The sequence below is a fragment of the Lycorma delicatula genome, chromosome 2, assembly GCF_047948215.1.
Source record: "Lycorma delicatula isolate Av1 chromosome 2, ASM4794821v1, whole genome shotgun sequence".
Classification (NCBI taxonomy): domain Eukaryota; kingdom Metazoa; phylum Arthropoda; class Insecta; order Hemiptera; family Fulgoridae; genus Lycorma; species Lycorma delicatula.
Genome location: NC_134456.1, coordinates 15,675,259 through 15,699,685, shown reverse-complemented (window position 1 = coordinate 15,699,685; position 24,427 = coordinate 15,675,259). Strand labels below are relative to the sequence as shown.

Below are 24,427 nucleotides of genomic sequence, written 5' to 3'. Positions count from 1 at the left end.
AGAGAAATAATAAAAATTCTTAAAGATTCATTACATAAAACAATTTTTTTTGTGAATGTGTGTGTAAAATCAATAATAACTAACAAATTACTGAAATATCTTAACATCGAAAATATCAGATCTAAAAATATTTGTTAAAATAAAAGTTGCATAACATTATTAATTTTTTTTTAATTTTAGAAAAATAATACAATACTATACATTACTATAAAAATGTAAAACTGAAATTATTGCAGATTTAGGGAAACTAATTTACTTATATAACAATAAAAAAATCAGTAATAACTCTGATGATTTTAACCCACGTTACAGTGAATACAGTACAACAGACAGCAAAAGAGTGTGATAATGAAAAAAGCGAGAAATGATTTTAATAAATTTCAGTAAAAAGTTGTACAGAAAATACAAAAATCAATCTTATATTATTAATAAACATTAAAATTAAATAAAACGTCAGAAAAAACTACACTTTTCTCAAAAGAACTCTAAAATCATAAAGATTCATAGAAAAAAAAAATTAACTATTGTAAAATGAACTAAAACATCCTTGTACTAGTTCTCTAAAAGTAGTAATTCAGAATCTGACAAGAAAATCCTGATTCTCTCACCACGATAAAGAGAGTATGCAATATATTAACAATTACTCTAGTAAATAGAAGTAGCTAATGAGTTATTCCCAGTATAAAAAACTCATGTTGTTAAGGATTGGGATGTTACCAAAAGAGTTTACTTGTACCATAGTAGAAGTACAGTACATATGCCAACATCAATATGCAGCATACTGAGGATGTAATAAAATTCAAAAGGAATTCTCTGTCAGAGAATAATTATTATTAATAACAATTATTTATAACGAACATTTGATTCAAAAAACCATAAAAGGAGGAAATGTGAGTAATCCCTGGTAGCAAACCGTGCTATCAGACAGATCATATCTTAGTAGATGAAAGATATAGAAATGCTGTTAAAGCCAATGGATTACAAGTCAATGATGTTCTCATGTTACTATGTGTTATTTTGATGAGAATAGCTTAAAGAATGTAGAGAAATAAAAGATAGTTAAGAGAATGGTTAAAACACTGGATGAAGAAAAAGTACGAGAAAAACTAGTTAAGGTAATTAAAGAAAGTAAAAAAGGAAATGAAAACAGTGGGGCATGGAAGAAAATAAAAAAGGCCTAGTAAAAACAGCAGAGGAAGAAGTAGGCTATTATGAGGAAAACAGATACAAAAAAACACGGGTAACAACAGAAATGCTTAAAAAATGGAAGAAGAAGACATAAGAATTACGACAGGAAAAAATTAAAGAGTGTTGGATCACAGATTAAATAAGTTAAGGTGGGAAACACAAACAGCTACGGAAAGACAGTTGAAGGAAGAATGCACATTGACATGGAGGATCTAGTGAAGAAAGTGCAGTACAACATGATGTATAGCAAAAGGTGAAGAGTGTTACATGAAAAATAGAAGAAGAGTGATGTAAAAATAAGAATAATGATAAGCACACTAAAATACTACACAAGGAGAAAGATAAAGAACAAGTGGAAGGAATTCATGGAGGACCGGTGTATGACAAGAGAGAAATAGACAAGATTAATGTGAAGTAGCTAAGGAGGATAAAAGACCAATATTAAAAAGTGAACACACACACACACACACACTCAAAGCTTAACAGTTCTGGAGACAGGAATGAAAGAATATTGAATGAAAATATAGGAAAAATTAAGTAATGGAAGTAAGCAGAGTATTTAGTGATAAGACCAAATGAAGAGAGAATAGAAAAATAAAAATTTACAGGTATTTGGGCATTACGGTGATAGGACTGGAAGAGTGCAATGGAAATAAAAGGAAGGATAGCTTTGGCAGAGGAAATCTTCAGTAAGAAAAGGGAATTATTACTGTGTAGTAAAAGTCTTGCCTTTAACAATAAAGAAGAAGGTAGCCAAATCCTACGTATGGAGGGTCTTGTATGGGAATGAAGCGTAGACGAAGAGGAAGGACTGGATTGAGGCTTTTGAGATGTGGATCTGTAAAAGGATAAAGAAAAGAAGATGGATGGATAATGCTAGGAATGAAGACATAATGAACAGGATTAAAAAGGAATCAACACTTGCGGGAAGTAAGCAAAAGAAGGAAAACAGACATGCGGTTAGAGGAAATCGAATCTTGACAACTGCATCGGAAGGAGAAAGGAAACAAGGAAGAAAAAGGATTATGTTGATGAGGTGAAGCAAAAACTACCAAGGGACAATAGAGAAGGCTTGGGGCAGAAATTAATGCACACAGCGCAATGGCATAAAGGACCTGAAGTCAGGAGGAAATCTTTCTTAATTAATCATATTTAAATTATCTATAAAGATAAGTTTTAGTTAAACATAAAACATCACAACAGATATAACATTACATATTCTATCAAAGAATGATACTACATTCCTACTTTTTTCTGACTACATTACTTAACCGGCTTCAAACGATAGACAATACTATTAAAGTTACCTTTAATTTTCCTTTATGAAAGGCACAAGCAGACACCTGCAATGATGAATGACCACAATCAACAAATATAACATTGCGAGGTTTTTCCTCAGGTGTTGGAAGATCTTCCTTATAGATACCATATGCCAGTGCAGTAGCTGTTGTTTCATTCATTAATCGTAATACATTCAAACCTGCAATTGCTGCTGCATCCAATAAAGCTTTCCTTTCTCCATTTGTAAAGAATGATGGTACCTACAACAAAGTGACATCAGTCAATCAATCAAAATCAACCTTTTTTAAGTATAAAAATCTCTGGGTACTACACCAATTTATTAATTTTTTTTTTGACGCTACTAAACCTACGGTTAATTCTAAACCTGCACAAACATAAATAAGACAACATTACTAAAAAATAGTAAAGAAATTAGTAATTAAATTTGAATAACTTGTTTTACTATGTGAATACATCATAAATACTACCGATTATACTTACTACATTTAAAAACAATTGTAATCATCCAAAACTTTTCATAGGCAGTGGAACGGGTGAAACACTTCTTTGCAAAGGAATCTTTCAAAATACCTCTGTCAACCTAAATTTCACTAAAATCTAAGGCTATTACATGACTATCTTGATTAGTCACAAGCAAAAGTAACGACTGAATAATTTACATGAACTTTAAAAATATACTCTACCTTATTTCTGATTGCAATTTATACTTTTCAAGAAATATTGATGGAGGGGATTTTCACCAATTTTTTATTAATAGTAATATTGCAAAAAAAATAATAATACCTATTACTACTTATATACCTATAAATCATCAGACACTTTTAATAGATATGATGGTTTGATTAACAAGATTTGCTAAAAAATCATGTTTATTTCTAATCCAAACGATTTGTTAAAAATTTATAAAAAATATTTTAATTTCTTTTTGTAATTGATATTTGTTTTCAATGGAATTGAAAATATTTATTGTTCTGAGTTTTCGTTTTGCCAAACTTTTGTATACACCATCAGCGGTACAATTTTATACAAATGCAGTTTACATTTGAAAATAAGAAAACCAGTACTTAACGATTATTCAGACTATCAGAAGGGTTAGCAAGAGAAAACACCAGAGGTAGTTTCAAAATTCTACTACAAAAAAGAAATTCTATCTTTATCAAAGAAATTCTTACTTGTGCACAAAATAAAGTAGTGTTGTAAAGGCACACCCACTAACAAGAAAATCTTGAAAGGAATACAGACACTGAAGATGCATCTCACAAATATAAATTATATAAAAAGTAAAATCATTACTATCAAGTTTTACTATTATTTTTTTTTTTTTTTAGATTTAAAGAAAACAAATCCATAATAAAAAAATAGTAGAATACAATCTCCCATTAAATTAATAAAGATTTTTATTCAATTTTGTATTTATCATTTTTCTTTATTTCACTGTCTGTTGTTAGTTATAGTAGAGTAGTGTTATAGTTTTTAACTATTTAAATATAATAATGTGATTTTTTTTAATGAGTGTGAGTGTGTTAAATATTTCTAATAATGAATTGACTTTAAAACCTGATCAAAAAATTCTACTTAATGAATACAACAATATATTTTTCTAATCATTTCTCCAACCTATTTTAAATTTGAATTATATAACCATATAATATTATAACATAGTTTGGTCCAAAAAAAAAAACAATATTTCAGAAAACTGAATCGGCAAAAACATAAAAAATGACTTAAAACAAATAAAATTTTCTTCTTCAACATAATTATAACACCATTTTTTATATATTATGGAACACTGATAAATTTAATTACAAATGCATCGCCAATCTCCATGGTGGAGTGGTAGCATTTCTGCCTTTCATCCAGAGATTTCAGTTTCAAATCCAGATCAGGCATGACAATATTTTTCATACGCTACTACAAAATTCCTTTCCATATTCCAAATACAAGCTTTAAAGCTTTTGTGTAATTCATCATTTAAAAATAATAAGTACAACTTTTTCACTATGAGTGAAAAAGGCAACAAAAAAAAACAGGGTACTTTATGTATCTGCATTTTCCTGTTAATTCCTAAATAAAAAATAATACAAAAGAGCAAATAAAAAAACTGTAAAACTTTATTTTTTCATTACACAGTTAACATTTAATGAGTTGTATGATCAACTCTTCCAAGGCATGTTTTTTCTTTAGTGATTTATGCTGCAATGAAAGTTAAATTTTTAAAACTTAAAACTTATTAGTATAAAATAAGTTTTAATTCCCAATGTTTGGGTTTACAGCTATGAAAAACGTTTTTCCTTAATTAAAATTATTAAATTAAATTGTTTAAATATTTTAAATGCATGTAAAAACTACCAGAGAAGTAGAGGGACATCTGTGAATAATGACTGCCATCAAATTATAATTACTTTCCAAAAGTGGACATTAGCTTTAGTGCACTTTTGGGTACTGTGATATTCAGTAATTATTCATTAATACCCCAGGGCAATATTTGGCAGTTAATCTTAAAGCTGATAGTTGCAAGTTGTTTTAACAAGTATTTTAGAAGTGTTGAAAAACTTTTGTAGAATAAAATATTTTAAATTATCAATTTCAATATAAATTTTACTGCTACTGTATCAATGTACTGAAAATCAATATTTCAGATTCATTAAACACCATAGTAACAAACAAAGAACACTTTCCCCTACCAATATTATTTGTGTTAAGAATCTAATTTTTATTTCCTGGTACCGATATGTTTTATTATCATAAAAACAGTTGTAATCATAAAATGAGAAAAAAATTCACTTTTCTTTAACGCATATTAAAACCTAATACAAAGTGATAACACATACACAGTCAAGTATTTAACATAACACTTACAGAGATGACACAATCATTGACTTTTGTTTTCAATGCGATTTCTGATGTTTCTTTAAGTTTGGTAAAAAACATTGCTGTTATCTGTTCTGGAGAAAATATATGCGTCTCGCCCAAAAAGTTGAAATTCACAAAAAGATTTTAAATTCACTTTGAAACAGCAACTCACAAAAAGCGATACAAGCATTACATGAACTTACTTACTAGCAAATAACGGATTATTCAAAAAGAGACTTCACAAGTTTAAAAGCGTATAAAAATTTATTCAGATAACTTACAGAATCAGTAGATATCTCATTTCACAGTCTAGTTTTGACTTATGAATTTCATCAGTACTGAATTCGGCCACCAGCACTATCACCAATATTATTAAAAATGGATACATTTACTGGCAAGGAACATACTCCCTGTGCATTATGGTTTCGCAATTTGCAGTCAGCAACTGCAGTTCAACATAATTTTCATAAAGCACAGGTAGGGATAACCTGTCTTTGTTGAGACAGATTCTGTCAACACAAAAGTGTGTTCTGTTAAACACAAAATTACCAGGACACCCATGCATTCCTGAAGCTGCTGTGGAACAACTCAGAGAAAGCTTTTCACATAGTCCAAAGAAATCAACTCAATGTGTGTCATGTTAGACTGGCATTCCACAAAGGTACAACCTTTGCTGCTCTTTTTGAGCTAAGACTTTGAATTAACATCGCAGCTGCAGACTAATGCCGATTTTCTGGCTACAGTCTCTGGAATGATACAGATTTCAGGTGAAGTGGCATAACTAATGGAAGCCGTATTGACCTAAAGTGAATGTCGGGTGACAAACTTAATCAACTCTGTAAGTTATTTCGATAAATCTTTATATGCTTTTAAAGTTGTGAAGTCCTTTTTGAATTACCTGGTATAGGAAGTGCACCAACAGATAATAAGCTGAAAACACTATACTCTATTAACAAATTTAGATTAATTTTGCACTGTTCAAATGTTTTAGAATATATATTGTTTTACACAAAACAATACAAATATCTGATTATTCATAAGTTCAGATTAGCTTATAAAGAGTTAACTGATAATTTGACTAGAAAGTACAACACATTGAGAGTGAACAAATTACACTTTGACAAAAAAAAACATAATTTCAGATTGTTAAAAAACAATTCAAAAAATTATTTATAAAACAAAGTATGCCTCATGTGAAGAAAAAGAGTTATCAATCACAATATCACACATTATCAATCTACCAAATGGCGAAACTGAAGACAATAGTAAAACACGAATATTACACTATACCTTAATTCCAATAGAACTATTGTTTTGTTTGACCACTTTATAAGGTAGATCTCTTAACTCCTGTTGAACAGCCGGATCATTGTAACTACGACCTAACAACCTTTTAAATCCATGAATTGTGTTGTCAATATTGGTTACCATCTGATTTTTGGCTGCAACACCTAATATTCGATTTCTGTCGCTGAATGCCACACATGATCTATAACAAAATACAAAAAGAAAATTGTTATCACAGGATACACAACCAATGAACTTGATAACTGAAATTAAATAATTCATATTGATTTTTTTTTATGATAACTTATTACAATCACAATTTTCTCATAATACACAGTTCTAGATTACTCCACGTGACACCTGCTTAAAATGAAAAGATCCAACAGCTCTATTATTCTTCAATATATTAAAGCCAAAAATAATATATGTTTACAGTAAATAAAACACTTTTACTAGACATTATCTATAAACAGACATACTATAAATTTAAACGAATTAAAATACTGAAACAGTTCTTTTCTGGAAACATAATACACGTTCACAAGAAAACAGTTTAGACATTCTTAAATAGGCTTATCAGTACAAGTACACAACACCTCAGACATCCAGTGACAAAAAAAGGAGAAACCTGCCTGCAAGCAACATAAAAAAGAAATTATTAGTTATCATACCTTATTCATTAACTTTCTGACTTCATTTAATACTCTGTATAATTTTGAGTCCAAAAATATTTAGTTCTAAGAAATTTTAAGTTAAAAAGATAATGTACTTGTAATGCAATAAAATTTAGTAAGACAAAAAGAAAAGGATTGGGCTGGAAGCTTCACTACAACCTAGAAATTAGATTGGACTGAACAATAAAAAAAATTCTTTCTAAAAAAAAAACATTCTTCTAAAAAGTACATAGAAAACTAATAACGCCAATACTTTCAGAAATATGTACCACTCCCAACAAATTTACTCATGTAAATACCACATCATAGGTCTTTACACTGTAAAATATCTACCGTACGTAAATGGATATAACACCACACATTCCACAACATTAAGAAAAAACCAAAAACAAATATAACGCGAAAGAAAATTACAACACTAACATAAAAAGACTGTGAAAAGTTGCAAATTAAAAAAATTTTTACGTATGTAGCCTTCAAAACATCAGTGGATACAGAAATCGTTTCATTACACACAACACAATCAGCAAACAAACAAAACTCTTACGCCCCTAGAACATGTAACAAAACTGTTCTGACTACAAATGTTTAACAATGAACAGAAAGGAACAGTTTCAAACAAACATACACAGCGTGTCAAATAAGTAATGAGGCAACTACCATCACATTGAAACTAAGAACTTTTTAATTTTGCAGTTACAAGGATTCAAAATAATCCCCTTGCACCTCCACACTAGATTACATCGATCGTACAAGTTGTTGAAAGAATGCTGGAAATCCTGATTGTATACCTCCTTCAGTCTGTCTGTCACAGCACCTTGGACGTCCTCAATGTCACTGAAACATTCTTCTTTTAAAGAGCATTTAATTTTCAGAAATAGAAAAATGTCTGCAGGTGCCAAATCAGGCGAACAGGGTGGGTGTGTTCAAGCATACGGATCTGTTTTGATACTAAAAACTGTTTCATGGGTAGTGTGCAGTGAGCTGGTGCACTGTCATGCAGAAGAACCCAACTCTTGCTTTGGAACAGATGCGTCCTGACACGACACATGCAAGCAAAGAGATGTTGCATGACTCTTAAGTAATACTGTTTGGTCACAGATGTGCCCTCAGGGAGAAATTCACAATGGATCACTCCAGAAGAATCAAAAAAACAATCAACATGTTTTGATTTGTGATTTCTACAACCTGAATTTCTTCTGCCTCGGTGACACTGTTCCACCTTTGTAAACTTTGTTAACTTCTGATGTACAATTTTCTAATTTACAATAAAATTTTATCACAACTCTTTTGATCCATAATGCTATGTTTGACCACCGCTACTTACACATTATATTCACGACTGCTGTGCACACACTGGCTGTCATCGACACGACACAATCAAAGCATCTGTGTGTTCAGCACCATCTAGCGGGTAAGATGGTTACCACATTTGGTGCGTTTCTTTCAAGTATTCCAGAATCAGTCTCATTACTTATTTGGCACACTGTGTAAATGAACACTTAAAAAGCTCTCCGTAGTAACAGTCAACAATTTCATAAATACAAATCCCAAATCAAACCACCAATACTGGGAACAACTTTGTCAAAAAAATCTCAAAAAAGAACCAATTTTAATAGACTGAATATTATAAAATATACAAACTTATAAAAATTCCACATATTAATTAAATGAAATAGACAATTCAATTGCAACATACTACTTTTTGATCATACTATCTACCTAATTCTAAAAACACCAGCTGCAATAAAATCACTTGACACCAGTAAGAAGAACGCCAATCGCTGACAAAGGTTACAAAGATGAGTAAAAACTTAATGATGTAAATTTAAAAAAATTTTACTGTAGATTTGGGAATAACATATTTCAAATTTTAGAATGATTTCTATTAGCTCCAAAGATACATCAAATAATATTTTCATGAATATATGATATATTAAAGAATACAGCTGGAAAAGTAAATTGCAGAAAAAAGTATACATTATATAAATGCTAAAACTAACTTCCTACATTTGAAAAACGAAACCAAACCTCATAATAACTTTCATTCATTATTATTATGTCATAGTTAGGACAGAGATGAAATTTAATATCACTAATTTTTCATAATCCTGTACTATTTCTTTTTTGTGGATATGAGAGGGGAGAAAAATAGAGTAAATAAGTATGAATCAATCATATTTTTATTAAACCTGACCAGGCTGTTTTTCTAAATTAGTAGAGCATTCTTTTCTTTCATTTATCCAATACCGAACGATTCAAAAAGGACTTCACATATAAAAGCATACAAAAATTGAGATAACTTACAGATTCAATCGAGTATAATTTCATACAAAAACACACCAAGTCGCCTAATATTTACTTTGGTTCTATATGGCTCCTGTTTGTATGCGACATACATCCCATCTTAAGTCGATTTCATTCCAGACTGTAATCAGTGTTACCTATGCGGCTGCAGTGTTAGTTCAATCTTAGCTCAAGATCAGCAAGCAAATGCGGTACATTAATCCATCTTTAATAAAACCCTACAACAAAAAATCTAGCGGGGTCAAATCTGGGAAGCAAGGCGGCCATGCAATTCAACCTTCATGACCACACAGACCTAGGAATCTAGAAAATCTCAGACGGTAGTGAGGCGGTGCCCAGTCTTGCCGATAGTAATGGTGTCCATTCTGATCATCATCATCTAACTGAGGAATTAGAAAATTTTGAAGCACGTTCAGATAAACTGTACCGTTTACAGTCGCCTCCTAGAAAGGCAAAAAAAAAACCATTAACGTTAGGGCCATCACAAATGTGCTGCACAGTTACACGAGGGTTTTCGCAACCCCATATTTGGCAGTTATCGGTGTTAAACTTGCCGCGCGATGTGAAACACCGATCGCAAAAAATTACACAATCAAAGAATGTATCACCTGCAATTCTATCTATCGATTCCAAACAATGCTGCAGCCGAGCAACTTTGTAGTCATCTGTAATGCGTTGAACTAATAATAATAACCCATCGACTTGTTCTAGTGGTGAACGCATCTTTGCAAGTCAGCTGATTTTGAAGTCGAGAGTTCCAACATTCAAATCCTACTAAAGGCAGTTACTTTTATACGGATTTGAATACTATATCGTGGATACCGGTGTTCTTTGGAGGTCGGGTTTCAATTAACCACACATCTCATCTTAGAAACGGTCGACCTGAAACCGTACAAAACTACACTTCACTTACACTAATACGTATCATCCTCGAGGCTACATTCTCAGAGGCTAAATAGGAAAAAAAGCGCAAGCATAATATGCGTCAAACAGTTGTTGTGGAATGCTAGTTTCACACGATGCACGTCAAGTTGATTTCTTCAGACTACATGCAAAGCTTTCTCAAGTTGTTCTAAGCAGCTTCAGGGACGCACCGGTATCCTGGTGATTTTCTATGTTTAACAGAACCTGTCTCGACAAAGGTTTGGTGCCAAAAGTAAATTTTACGCCTACTATGGAGGTTCCCTACCGTACAAAAATTTCATTGAACACTGCAAATCGCAACACCAAAACACACAGAAAACATGTTCTGCACCGGTAAATGTATCCGTTTTTAGCAACACTGGTGACAATGTTGGTGGTCAAATTCAGTACTAATGAATTCAAGTCAAAACTTGATGTGTTTTGCTATGAAGTGTGAGACCTCAACCGAATCTTATCAAAATAAATTTTTATATGCTCAAAGTTGTGAAGTCTATTTTGAATCGCCCAGTATAAGTAAATACTACAGATTAATTAAAATTTTAAAATGATAATATGCTTGGAAAAAATGATTTAAATTATTTGACCCTTTGTATAAATTAAAAAAAAGTTGTTTATAACACGATCACACATGCAGTATTCTCATACTTGAGCAGATTTAACAATAGCAATGAAATTGTTTAAAAGTGAAAAAGTAACATTTTACATATTCTGCAGAAAGGATGCATTCTAATAAATATTCATCCAAGTTATGAAACTCTAGTCGAGGGATGTATCCAGCTCAAAACGGAAGGGGAGAGCAGCTTTCTCAATTTAAATTATTTCATGAAGGAAAAGGTAGTTCATGAGGGGGGATAATTCTATGCGATAATACACAACAAAAGAATAAAATTATTTCAAAAAATTTCTAGTTTAAAACGCATCAGGACTTCAGTTATAAAAAACTTAAAAGACTGTTTTTTGAACACAGAGTAATGAAAAAGTTTGGTTGATATTACACATACTTTTTGTTTTAATGCAATTTTATTTTACTTTGTGCTGGAAATTAAACTCTTTACAAATATATGTATATAGACGCTGCAGAATTGTGTTCAGAAGATTCCAACCTAAAATCCTGAAATCCTCATTCAATTCAGAAGATTCTGTATTATCAGAGAATTTGATGTAATACCAATTGTTAATTGAAGTGTTTCGTTGAATGTCAGAAACTATTACCTATAAATACTTTCCAATTCAAAGAATGTCCATGAATACAACAATGTCCATGCTATGATGGAATCAGAGTATAAGTGTAATTACATGGTTGGAGTATAATGAACATATATAAATATAACAACCACAGCCATTAACATGTTGACTGCCGACCACTCTGATCGGAGTATTTCGGCTTCCTTCGAGAGTGCCGCCTACTCCGATCAGTGTGGGAGTACTTAGTTCATTGTACAGCTTCACTGTGAGTTCGGCATTATTGAAATTTGTGTTATTGTCTTGGCGTCCTTTTAAAACAGTATTTTTATACGGTACGCGTACCGGTTCTGCATTTTTTTTCTGACAACATCATACAAAATGGCAGATAAACCAGGACCTTCAGGACTGTTCATAAAAAAAATCAGGTGATTTTAAAAAACGTAATCAGTTATCTAATTATCAACTAATTCATTATTTGGAAAACAGTGATATAAGTGACGATAGTTTTATAGAATAACTAACCGCTTCGGTGTAATACCTCAGGTGTAATTAATCTACAAATATGAACTTTGCCGGTTCATATTTCGTAGTAAATAAAATACAAGTTACGATCATTACACGTTAACATTTAAATTTTATATTATATTGTTGAAAAAGATATGTTAATGAGTGTGTATGTTGGGAGTAAGAGCTCTAAATTTTGATAATGATGCATTAATATATAAAATATCAGCTAATAAAATAGGCTAGCTGAATATACAAATTTAGTAAGAAGGCAGAAATTTTTATAATTAAGAATTGATACTTGAGTCTGAACATACTGCCCGCCAAATAACATGCTATCATTTTTTACAACATTAAAATTAAATGGTATAATAATATGAAAATATATATGTACTTGTCTATACAACTAGGATTTCTTTGAATGTGTTCATGATGCAGAAGACAAGTCCAATGGTCCGAATAACCATGGTGCCAATGGATAGATAGTAAATTATGACTTATTGCACCTTCAGCGACTTAATGCATTTAACATACACACAATATCTATGTTGCATATATGTGTGTGTGTGTATGTGTTTATACATGTGTGCATGCTATATGTGTCAGCATATGTGCGTGTAGTACTATAATGTACATGTAAACCTAATATAATAATTAGTCTAGAGTAGAATGCTAGAAGAGCATATGAGTAAGATATAAATATACAAAATATTACATTAATAATGAATATGTAACATTTATCACAATTTAGAGAATATTCATACAATACAATAATTAAGTCACAATGATAAAGTATAATATCAATTGACAAAATTATTTTAATATTCTTTTACACGTGAAGTACTTTTAATATTCAATTAATTGTCAGATACTGGCAACAAACAATTTAGGCATAGATCTTCAGAGCTGACCATTAATAGAATTTAAATCAACAACACTGCTACGTTGTGGATAACTTGCACAATGTGGATCTGTGTGTTGATTCCAACGCAAGGTGAAGTATTCTTGTTGATGACCAACACTAAATTTCCAACAGAAATGTTACACGATAAAGGTGTTGCTGCAAATAGATTGCATGAATTTTTGAAGTAATTGCAAATGGCCTAAACAATTAATTGGAATTTTTTTGGAAATTAGGTTCAGGAAAAGATCTGAATCGAATCCAAATTGTTAAGCAATTAATAACTTATAACTTCACCTTTAAAATGTTACACAAAACATTACTAATTTTACATCTGTTCTAGCTAGACAGTATGTTAAACATATATTTAAAAATGTGTAAACTAAAGTATGAAATTATTGGGATTTAATATGATTAATGTAAATTTAACGAGTAAATAAAGGAAGTGTAAATTATCCATAATTTATTTATCTGGCAATTACTTTGTGCGCTATTAGGCTGTACATTAATTTTGGTCCTCCGGGCCATATATTTGAAAAATTGAATAGACCAGATAATTAAGTTGTAATATTGTGATATATATAAATACACTGCAGCTTAGCAAATTCAATCTTCGTCTGTAATCTTCAATTATAATAATAACTTCTGGTTGAACGAAAATATTTTGGAGTTTCTTCCCTACATTATCTACATAATATTAAGACAATTAACAATTATTAAGACAAATATCAATTAAAGCCTCCATTACAAGAATTGGAACATTCACAGACAAATTTGATGCGCCAAGGTGACAGCCACGCCTGGCAAGTCAAATTACGAAATCTGCTTAAACTGCAATGCAATTACATTTGGTCACAATTAGAAATGAATGTTAATTTGGCTTTAGATCAAGAACAAGTTAAGGAAATCTATGCGACATAGGATGTACAGCAACATTTAAGTAACATTCATTTAAGTAATAACATTCTATAAATCAATTTACCGTTGTTTAAACGCGATATTCTTAATATTTAATGACTTAATCCACACTCAAAAACATTAAAAACATTCAAAAATTACATAATTTATAATTGTTGCTAAGAGATGAAAGCTTTAGCCGTTGCTAAAAATCTTCCAATTAACAAATGAGAATTATAAAATCACAACTTATTGATAACATACAACAATGAAAAGAGAATTGCATTTCTTCATTTGTCAACTCATTTGAAGCAATGAAACTAACGGTTAAATTGGAATTCATTGTAATTCAATTTCTAACCTCAAAGATAGTTTATAATTCTGGCAGACTATGGAAGGAAAGATTATCAAATAAGAGCTGTCCAAATTTTCAAGAGTTCCTAGAATTTGAGACCAGATGACAGACACATCCTGGAAAATCTTATAAGTACTACAATTCAATATTGGAACAAGAATCAATTTTGAAAGCTTGATCATCAGTTTAAAAAATGCTGTAAATTTTTTAATTTATCCGATGAATGAAGAGACTAAAAGACAACACACTCGTTCATACCGATAAAACTGATTTTAAGTTCTCATATGTGTAGTCTTGTTTGACTCAGGCAGTCAAACTTTTGCACATATGTTTGCTCACAAATCGGGACTTCAACTCTATAAAGATTTACCTATTTCAGGCATAAATAATATATTAACTAATTTGTTTATACTTATATTTTAATCTGAGCCCGATTTTATTTAAATCTTATTTTGCCAACTCCGGCTAGATATATATATTGCAACAATTCTAATCTTAAAGGGGAATATTAAGCCTTTATGCAAGGTAAAAACTAATTGATTTCTCTTAATGATACTCCATTCATACACTCATTTTGTGGTGTGAATCTCCAGATTAACATTTTGCACTTAGAATTATAACATATATAGAATTCAAATATCAAATGAAAACAAAGTAAAATCATTTCTCTTTGAGTAGTAAGTTTCCATCCATTCTGTCTTCTTTCACTGATTTGACTAGTCATTCATAGACAAAGAGGTATTCCTACCAAAATCTTTTCCGATAATGGTCCATCCGTTCTGCCAAGAATATTTTGTAAGACCTATTTAAATTCAGAAAATCTAAAATCAAACATTCATCTTTTCATCCAAACAAAACATATCTTGGTCATTCATTCCACCCTTGTCGGCCCATTTTGGTGGCTTACGGGAGAGCACAATTAAAAGCGTGAAATATCTATGTTGTGTTGTAGGACAAACAATTAAACGCAGGTTTAAGCCTGTCTAATTCTCTTCCCATTTCTGCTGTTTCTACAGATCATAGGGACCCAGACATGTTACCGATTGAGAATATTAAAATAATTTAGTTAATATATTTATTATTGTAATTTATTTGTTCTGTTAATGTGTTTTAAATTGTGATTGCATGTAACATGCAATAAGTCACTAAATGTGCAATTAGTCATTATTTACACTTTCTATCCAATGACATCATGGTTATTCAGACCATTGGACACAACTCCTGCATCATAAACTATGTCACGGATACACCTCCTGCATCATGTTATAGATTGTAGGTACAAGTGTGCAAGAATATATTTATTATGTACATTATTACAAAGATTATTCTACTATTCTTATGTGTAAGTGAATTAAGTAAATTATCCATAATTTATCTGGCAATTAGTGTATGCTATTACCACAACCAACGTATTACACCGCAGCTGGAATAGCTGTATACAAACAGTTTCAATGATAATGATCAATAATTATATTATGAACAATAAATTTTGTCAGAACTGTTGTGAGAAAAGACTTGAGTAGGTATACTGCTAATTGATATGAATCAATTTAAAGGTTGCAATAAATAACTGAAGTAAAATCAGATAGTAATTCCAGATGGATAGCTTTGTTAGAAAGACAAAGCTTGAGATAAGCCTTAGTAGTGAAACACAAAAAGCATGACAAGAATTGATCAGGATTTTAAACACCTGCATGCCAAGAAGAATTTCAAAATTTCACAGACTGAATCACAGTATTATTTATAAATAAGAAATCAAAAGATTCATTATTGAAAGTACCTAGCAAACTTCCAAATTTACCAAAATAACATTCAATTATAATCAGATCATCTCTGTACTATTAAAGATTGTTTGATCACTCTAATCTAAAATCTACAATTATGTGATGTCCTGTTAATATAATCAATAAATCTTTGACACGATACTAATAAAACTTAATCATTAATAATGTCAAAAATTATAAATTAATTTTATAAATTATAATTAGTCACAAATTATTAATTATAATGTCAAATTTATAATACATGTCATAACTAGAATCCACATTAAGAAATCTATGAAGCATATCATAATTTCTAATAACAGCAAATGATGTATCATTAAGAAATTGCTTATGATCAAACTGCAATTAAATTTACACTGCTTAATAGATGAACAGATATAATTGATAAATTTAAATAAACTGCTTTCTTTGTTTTAACTTAATCTAATAGAAGATACTCCATTTGAAATAGAATTTCAATTCAAGCTGTGTTGCAACAATGTCTTGCAACACAGCACCTATTTCATATTTTAAATCCTAGATTGATGTGAACATCTCTTTACTTTACCTTTTCATAGTCATTTGAGATCTTTATTGAACACTGAAAATAACCTGTCAAAAATCTTGGTACTTACGTATTAACGCCATCGCAGCTACAGCTGCTTTAGGTTATGTTGACTTCGTGTACTGGCAAATCATACGTATATCAAAATAACCTAACTAAATATAACCTACACCACCTACGCCACAGCTTTATTTAAAAACAAAGTAGTCAATTGGATTTCGGTGGATTAACATTAATTGAATTTCGGTGCTATAACATTAAGGTTATATTATTAATAAGTTGTATATATTATGCATATCTAATGTTAATTACAAGAGGTTGGCGAGCGAAGGTTATATTTAGTTAGGTTATTTTGATATACATACGATTTGTCAGTACACAAAGTCAAGATAACCTAAACAGCAGCTGTAGCTGCGGTGGCGTTAATACGTTTAAGTACCAAACTCTTATATGCATTAGAATATTCGTTGTTAGGTCATCGCTCTGTAACCCATAAAATGAATGATATTCAACTTTTAATAAATTATTTGGCATACTGGTGTATAAATGAATAGTAGATCAGGTTTATACTTAATTGTTGACCTTATAAACTAATTCATTATTAACTGTTCTTTGCCCATATTGAATTTCCAAAGAATGTTTTTTCTTTATTGTTTTCTAAATAAATAAGCAGACCAATATTGATGAAATTATTTTCTTTGATGTTTCTATCATTCTTCATAACCGGTTGAAAATGATTAATTGAAACAAAATGGTAAATTCAATAAAAACCTTACATTAATATTTGATAATAAAAATAATATATGGAAGTGAAACTTGGACAATCGGAGTATCTGAGAAGAAAAGATTAGAAGCTTTTGAAATGTGGTGCTATAGGAGAATGTTAAAAATCAGATGGGTGGATAAAGTGACAAATGAAGAGGTATTGCGGCAAATAGATGAAGAAAGAAGCATTTGGAAGAATATAGTTAAAAGAAGAGACAGACTTATAGGCCACATACTAAGGCATCCTGGAATAGTCGCTTTAATATTGGAAGGACAGGTAGAAGGGAAAAATTGTGTAGGCAGGCCACGTTTGGAGTATGTAAAACAAATTGTTGGGGATGTAGGATGTAGAGGGTATACTGAAATGAAACGACTAGCACTAGATAGGGAATCTTGGAGAGCTGCATCAAACCAGTCAAATGACTGAAGACAAAAAAAAAAAAAAAAATAATATTTCATCATAAAAAGGTATTTGTAAATTTAATTTCTGTTTATTGTTAATGAATAGAAGACATTAAAATCTCCATATCTTGAAACCAATGGAATTTGTAAAACTTGTTTCAACTACCTTAAAATACCAAAAACATGATTGTGCTCACTATCCCAGTTTAAACAATTTTAGATAGCTGAAGAAATTATTCCACAATTAAATTAAGTTAATGAAAGTACCCTCTTTGTATAGCAATTGCTTTTGTTATGAATTGTTGCAATACTACCACTATCCTTTCCCTGGTATTAATTATGAATTAAGTATTGAATTGTAGAACCTTCAATATATCCCTGGTCAGAGGACCAAAATATGTTAACTACTCTAACCTGTTTTGGTGTAATACCTCAGTAAGGTACATAATAAATTTGCTGCTTCATATTAATTTTAATAAGTAAGTTCAGTACGTTTAGATCGTGAAATAATTTTATTTCCTCGGTTAATTATTTTATTGCTCGATTAGCCTAAAATTTATAACCAGTCGCGTAATTTGTTTCTGTTTGTTTATTTTTGAGATATTATTTCGCCGGTGTTATAAATAGAAAACAAAGTCAGAAACGGTTGCGTATACGAAATAGTTAATTTATATTGTAAAAATAGGAGTGCAAATTGTATTTTAAAATTCACTACGTGATAAGTTCGGATACAATAGCCAAACAAAAATAATGACCCTTATTTTAATCTACATTAAAATACTATATATAAAAAATGCTTACCTCGACCAACAACGAGGGTTATCTAAAATAAACGTATAAGATATAATATTAATAGTTAAGTCTGACCACAGACATGAGAATCTAAACGACTGTACAATCAACCCAAGATGGCCGCTGGATCCACACGGTTCATTCTCAGCACGCACGTAATTCAAGTCTCTCCCCACCCCTACAACCTTCCCATCATCAACTAATTTCTTCAACCGCCAGAACTAAATTGTGAAAATAACCACTCCATCTAAACTGTTCTTCCCACAATGCACTTCTCTCAGAACAAGCCACCGACCGACAGTTAATATTAATTTTTTTAAACATTTGATAACTTATAATCATAAAAAATAATTGAAACCAAACTTTAAAACGTATATACACGTTAACAAAGGAACGTAACCAAGGAATCCAAACGGTAGTAAGGTTTTCAATTATTTCTTTTTACTAGTATTCAATTTACTTAAATAATTTACACTAATTTACGCATACTTAATAGTTGCAACACAATTAGACCGTATCCTCTTGAATAACCAATCAGAAAAACACAACAGGATCATTTCTTTTAATACATATGATAAAAAAATATTAATGAATATTTTTTTAATACATGGGGATTACGATATAAAACGATTATTTCCAAATTTACCTCATATCAAGTCGACTACCGTATTTCACAGTACAGCCCAGCACATTTGTAATACAAATAAGCACAATAACACTTAGAGATGTTACTAATTGCACGCTAGTCCTTATAAAAAAATAAGTAAATTTAGACTCGAGTTGATCGTTACAAAGTTCAATTTTTCTAATGTAAATTTTGTTTATAAATGGTTCAACAAGCGATTATTTTTCTCTTAGATTTGTCACCGCTTTTGTCACATAATGTTTGAGATATGGAGGTCCGAATAATCGACGTTTTAATAAACAGTAATCTCAGATTATATTTAATCTCTTAATCTTCTAACACGAAAATCTCTCAAATAATTCGAATACTATAACAAGCAATAATTTATGTAAATTTTACGGATAAATAAAATATGTAAGTCCGGTTAAGCAGAGGTCGGTTGTATAAAATCAGTGATTATTTTACTAACTGTATTATACAACGTAAAAATAAAAAAGTTATTAAGTATGATTTTTTTATTAACACTACTACATAAAACGAGAAATATCATAAAGTTCATTAATAGTACTGTCAAATGGAGAATATAACATCGATTTCAAATATTTTAGGAATTTTTTTTTTTTTTTATAAATAATAGTAAAATTATAATATGCTGATTCGTTAATAAAATTAAAAAAATAAATAAAAAAATTTTACCGTAAAAATTAAATTTTTTTTTTTTTTCATTTCCTTAACGGTTATTGCTTGGAACGTTTATTCTATGCAAATGTGTTATAAGTAGAAAACACAACGGAGTAAATTACCTGATGCCGAAATTAGCAGCCAAAGGGCGAGGGGGGAAGGAAAATTCAGGATAATTGGCAACATAGCAACATAGCACCTGTGTAGTTACTAATGTTGATCTATTTCTTATTAAGATTAATATTCTCCGTATATTAAGAGTGGGGGAGAGTGCAGAGACTCTCCCACCTCGTTTGACTCTCGTTCTCTTAGTTGTGTCGAAATTCATCAAACTGCGTATGTCAAAATGTGTGTTAAGTTGATGAAAAATTTTATTAGTTTATAATATTAGCTGCTTCCATTACATTCAGCGATGGAGAAAAAATAAACAATCTTACATAATAATAATATTAGCTTACATTTTTTTTCTGATAATTTATTAATCTATTAAAAGTGTTGTTAACGAATAACGTTGTCATACAGTAAATGATGCTTTATTTCTTTTCTGTAGGTGTGTTATTGTTTTAAAAATCGTATCAAATTTTTATTATTTGTATTTATCGTATTAGATGTATTTTACGTGAAGCTAGAAAACCGTTTAGAAAATAATTCTACGTGTAAACTAGGTAAGTTCTTTCAAATAATAATATTTTGTAATAAGAAAAATGGTACACAAATAATGTGATTATTGGTTAACTTATGGGAATGTAATGAAGTAAACGTTTTACATTTGGACATTTTGTTTTGGCAAAAATCATTATTTTTAGGTTAGTCAAATATATTTTTATTCTTGTTATTTTAATTAAAATTAAGTAGTTTATAAAAATATGTAACTAAAATAATTTGCTTTCAAGTAAGTTCCGATACACTAGAACAGGGGTTTTGCTGAATCTTTTGTAGACTAAACGTTTTATTTACGTATTTCTATTTGAAGTGATCCACTTATTAATTATTTCGGGTATCAATATTCTAGTTTTTTTCTTTGAAGTTCTGTTTTTTGTTTAGATTTCTGTTAATAACAAAACCTTTTGCCTGTGTCTACATTTGGTGATTAATAAATTAGCTATCTATTTTAGAAAGATAAATTGCCTTTGTTGTTTAGTATGAAATACTTTACAAATATTTTCTCACTTTTCTTGAAACCTTCATTATGTTCTGCAGATCAAAGCAGAAGGTCGGTTTTATGTTAGATGGTCAGACTTATTATTAACTTTTTTCGACAAAAATTTAGCCAAAAGTTTTGTTCTGATTTTTATTTTCATTTTTATTTTTTATTAACCGTGATAACTTACAATTGAACAACGTAATAAACGAATACAACTTTTCAAATTCACTTGTACGTGTCAGCTAAAGAACATAGCTAACGGTACATAAAAGGGTAATGATGAATGAGGCTTTCAATTATTTAATTTTACCTAATATTCAATTAATATATATAATTACAACCGCGCACGTAAACGTGACGATTGCACATTTATATAAAATTACATTCGTGGTGCGCGGTTTTATATTTTTTTTTTTTTTTACTAAATATTTTTTATTTTAATTTAAAGCAGAAATTTAAAAAAATCGAATATTGTAATTAACAATAAAAATTGTTATCGACAACGATCTTTTCAATAATTCCAATCGAAATAATCTTCAGAACGAGTATAAAAAATAAATAGGTATATAGAATATAATATAATAAGGTATATAGGAGGGAATTAATGACAAGGCAGATGATTATATGTCGATTTATCTCAAATTTTGTGAAAATACTTTTGAGATGTTGTACATTACTTAAATGTAAAATGCTAAACATTTTTTTTGTACCCAAATTACTAGATTTAACCCCTGAATGATAAAGTTTAATAATTGTCGGGCGATGGGAGCTGCAGCCCCCAACGCCCGACAATTTCGGCGGTGGCTATAGCCTCCTCAGCTCCTCGCTAGCTACGTGCGTGATATATATATATATGTATATGCGAGAGAGAGAGAGTGAGAAAGAGAGAGTGATTGGGAGAAATTTTGTGAAGATAGCTCAGCGGTAGAACAGTAGAGCATTTATTGCCTAATCCAAAAGTTGCAGGTTAGAATCCGTAAATATATTTCCTTCCTTAATGACAGTCGCAACGATTCAATTGTAATTAGTCTCTTCTTCAGTAACGGAAGAGAAAGATAAGGCGGGTTGCTATTCTCAAAATTCGTTATCTACCATCGGGTTCAGCAGATTATATGCTATCTATAATTATACATTTTGAATTACTTGATGTAAGTTTTTGAGAATAGAGGTCGGATAATCGAGATTTTGATATAAGTCAATCGTAGAATATATTTATTTTGAATAGATTTATTTCTTCCGTTTTCCAACGAAGGAAATTTTTGTTTAGCTTTTATTCATAATTAATTCATATAACAGTCGAATTGCACAATAAAACTATGCATATTTTACGGATAAATTAAACACGGAAGTCCGGGTAATTGAGAATCGGATTAGTAAAATAACTAAGCGTTATAGTAATTGTATCATTTAATTTTTTGTAGCACGGTGATCCGAGCGGTAACGTAATCGTATATTCATTTTTTTAGGAGTAAAGCGTGGTCATTGTTCGTATGAATATAAATTTATTAAGTACGGATTATAAATAAATTTTTTTTTTTTTATTTTTACTTAAATTATCTAATAGTTTTTTTTATTACGTGATACTACAAATCGTGCTTGGCTATGTAAGAGACAGAGAGAGAGAGAGAGAGAGAGAGAGTGAGAGAGAGGAGAGAAAATAATCTAGCGGCGAGAGAGAGTGTATTATTATGCAATACTAGTGAAAGGGGAGTGAGACAATTTAAACGGTATTACAACTATGGATGTTTATTTATTTATTTTTTTTACTTCAGTATTTATTCACTAACAGCTCGGGAAAAAATTACAAAAATGTGTATTTCTATGAATATAAAATATTAACACTCGGATGTTATTTTGCTGAATCGGTTACATTTTATCGTCCGATGACTCCTCAAAAGTGACCGGTATTATTCTGTTGTCGAGTTCCATTAACAATATATCCCAGTCTGGCGAGCATTTTTTAAATAAATAGGTAAAATCGGTTTAAAACAGCTATATTACATCGCCTTGTTTTACAACGGCCACATTAATTTGCTGTTATATCTGCCCCAGATTTTACTGTAGTTGCAATACATCTAAAATACCTCAGATACTAAATGTAACGGTCGGAACTGTTTTCTCTGAAAGTAATAATGTTCACTATATGAAGCTTTTACACGGATGAATATTATCTGCATATTGGTGGGCTTCTTATGTCGATTTGCAATCGTATAGTCGGTTCGGTAAATAAGGGGAAGTGAAACCACTTATTTCCAGTCTTCACTTTTCCTTATAAGCCTAGCATGAGAACTTGTTATTCTTAAGTTGGCTGCGTTGTTTTCAGAAGCGACTTGTGAGTCGTGTCATGTGAGATACCATTATATAAATGAATTTATCAACCATTAGATTTATGAATTTTACACGCGCGCACAGAGAGAGAGAGAGAGAGAGAGAGACAGTGAGAGAGATCGAGAGAGAGAAAAAGAGAAAGATAGAGGGAAATAGGCTTGTACGAAGAATAGTTGTGATTATAACTTCAACGTAATAGAATATTCCATAAAGAGATGTGGATAATAATTTATTTGTTAGAAGCCCTCCTCATAACTCATTTGTGTAAGTATTTTTATTTTATCATAAATACCGCTTTGAATTACGTATATTTATGATACATAACTATGTATACAGATTTTAAACACCGCCAGAAGGTCTTTAAATAAGTAATCTTTTTATCACTGAATAAATCGAATACGAATAGGTTTTGTTCGGAAAAATTTAACATTTTGTTTTTGAATCGTCAAATTTTGTTAGAAATTCCTCTTTTTGTTGTAAAACTTTTATTAAATAAAAAATACCATTTTAAAAATATTTTTCTTGTAATTATTTTAAAATACGACAATGAAATATTTATTCCAAAATGTAAACCAGATAATTTTACGTTAATATATTATAATAGTTCTTTCCTTTAATTCTGCATTCGAAACATTTTATTTGCTTTGCCTATGCGTGAGTGTGTGTGTGTATGTAATGAAACATAATGGACGCACACTTACATCACAGTCACAAAAACCAAAAGAGAGAATATGAAGAGATTTGTTAGTTAGTTATAATAAATCGTTTATATTACAGAGCATGCTTACTCACTTATTATATCTTTCTCTCTCTCTGCAGTATGTATATATATATATATACACACATTAAAACGGATGAACACGTACATGAGACACAAAACATCACCCTCGAGTTTTTTTTTTACTAGACAGTTGTCATTTTCTCTTATAAGAGAGATGATTTATGTCTTTTAGTTTTCTTGCGGTATCGCTTTTTTTTTAACGAT

General features: G+C 30.3%; 1 protein-coding gene and 1 pseudogene across 1 annotated transcript; both read right to left on the bottom strand.

Moving 5' to 3' along the window:
- The window catches only part of LOC142320493 (heat shock 70 kDa protein 4-like), a 33,966-nt pseudogene extending 28,497 nt beyond the window's left edge, over positions 1–5,469 (bottom strand).
- Positions 5,470–6,627: 1,158 nt separating this feature from the next.
- Positions 6,628–23,291, bottom strand: LOC142319840 (uncharacterized). Its single transcript, XM_075357511.1, has 3 exons — positions 23,199–23,291; positions 18,674–18,885; positions 6,628–6,832 (listed from the first exon to the last, which is right to left on the bottom strand). The coding sequence occupies exons 1-3, from the start codon at positions 23,289–23,291 to the stop codon at positions 6,628–6,630; spliced, it is 510 nt and encodes a 169-aa protein (XP_075213626.1).
- Between the last annotated feature and the right edge of the window lie 1,136 nt (positions 23,292–24,427).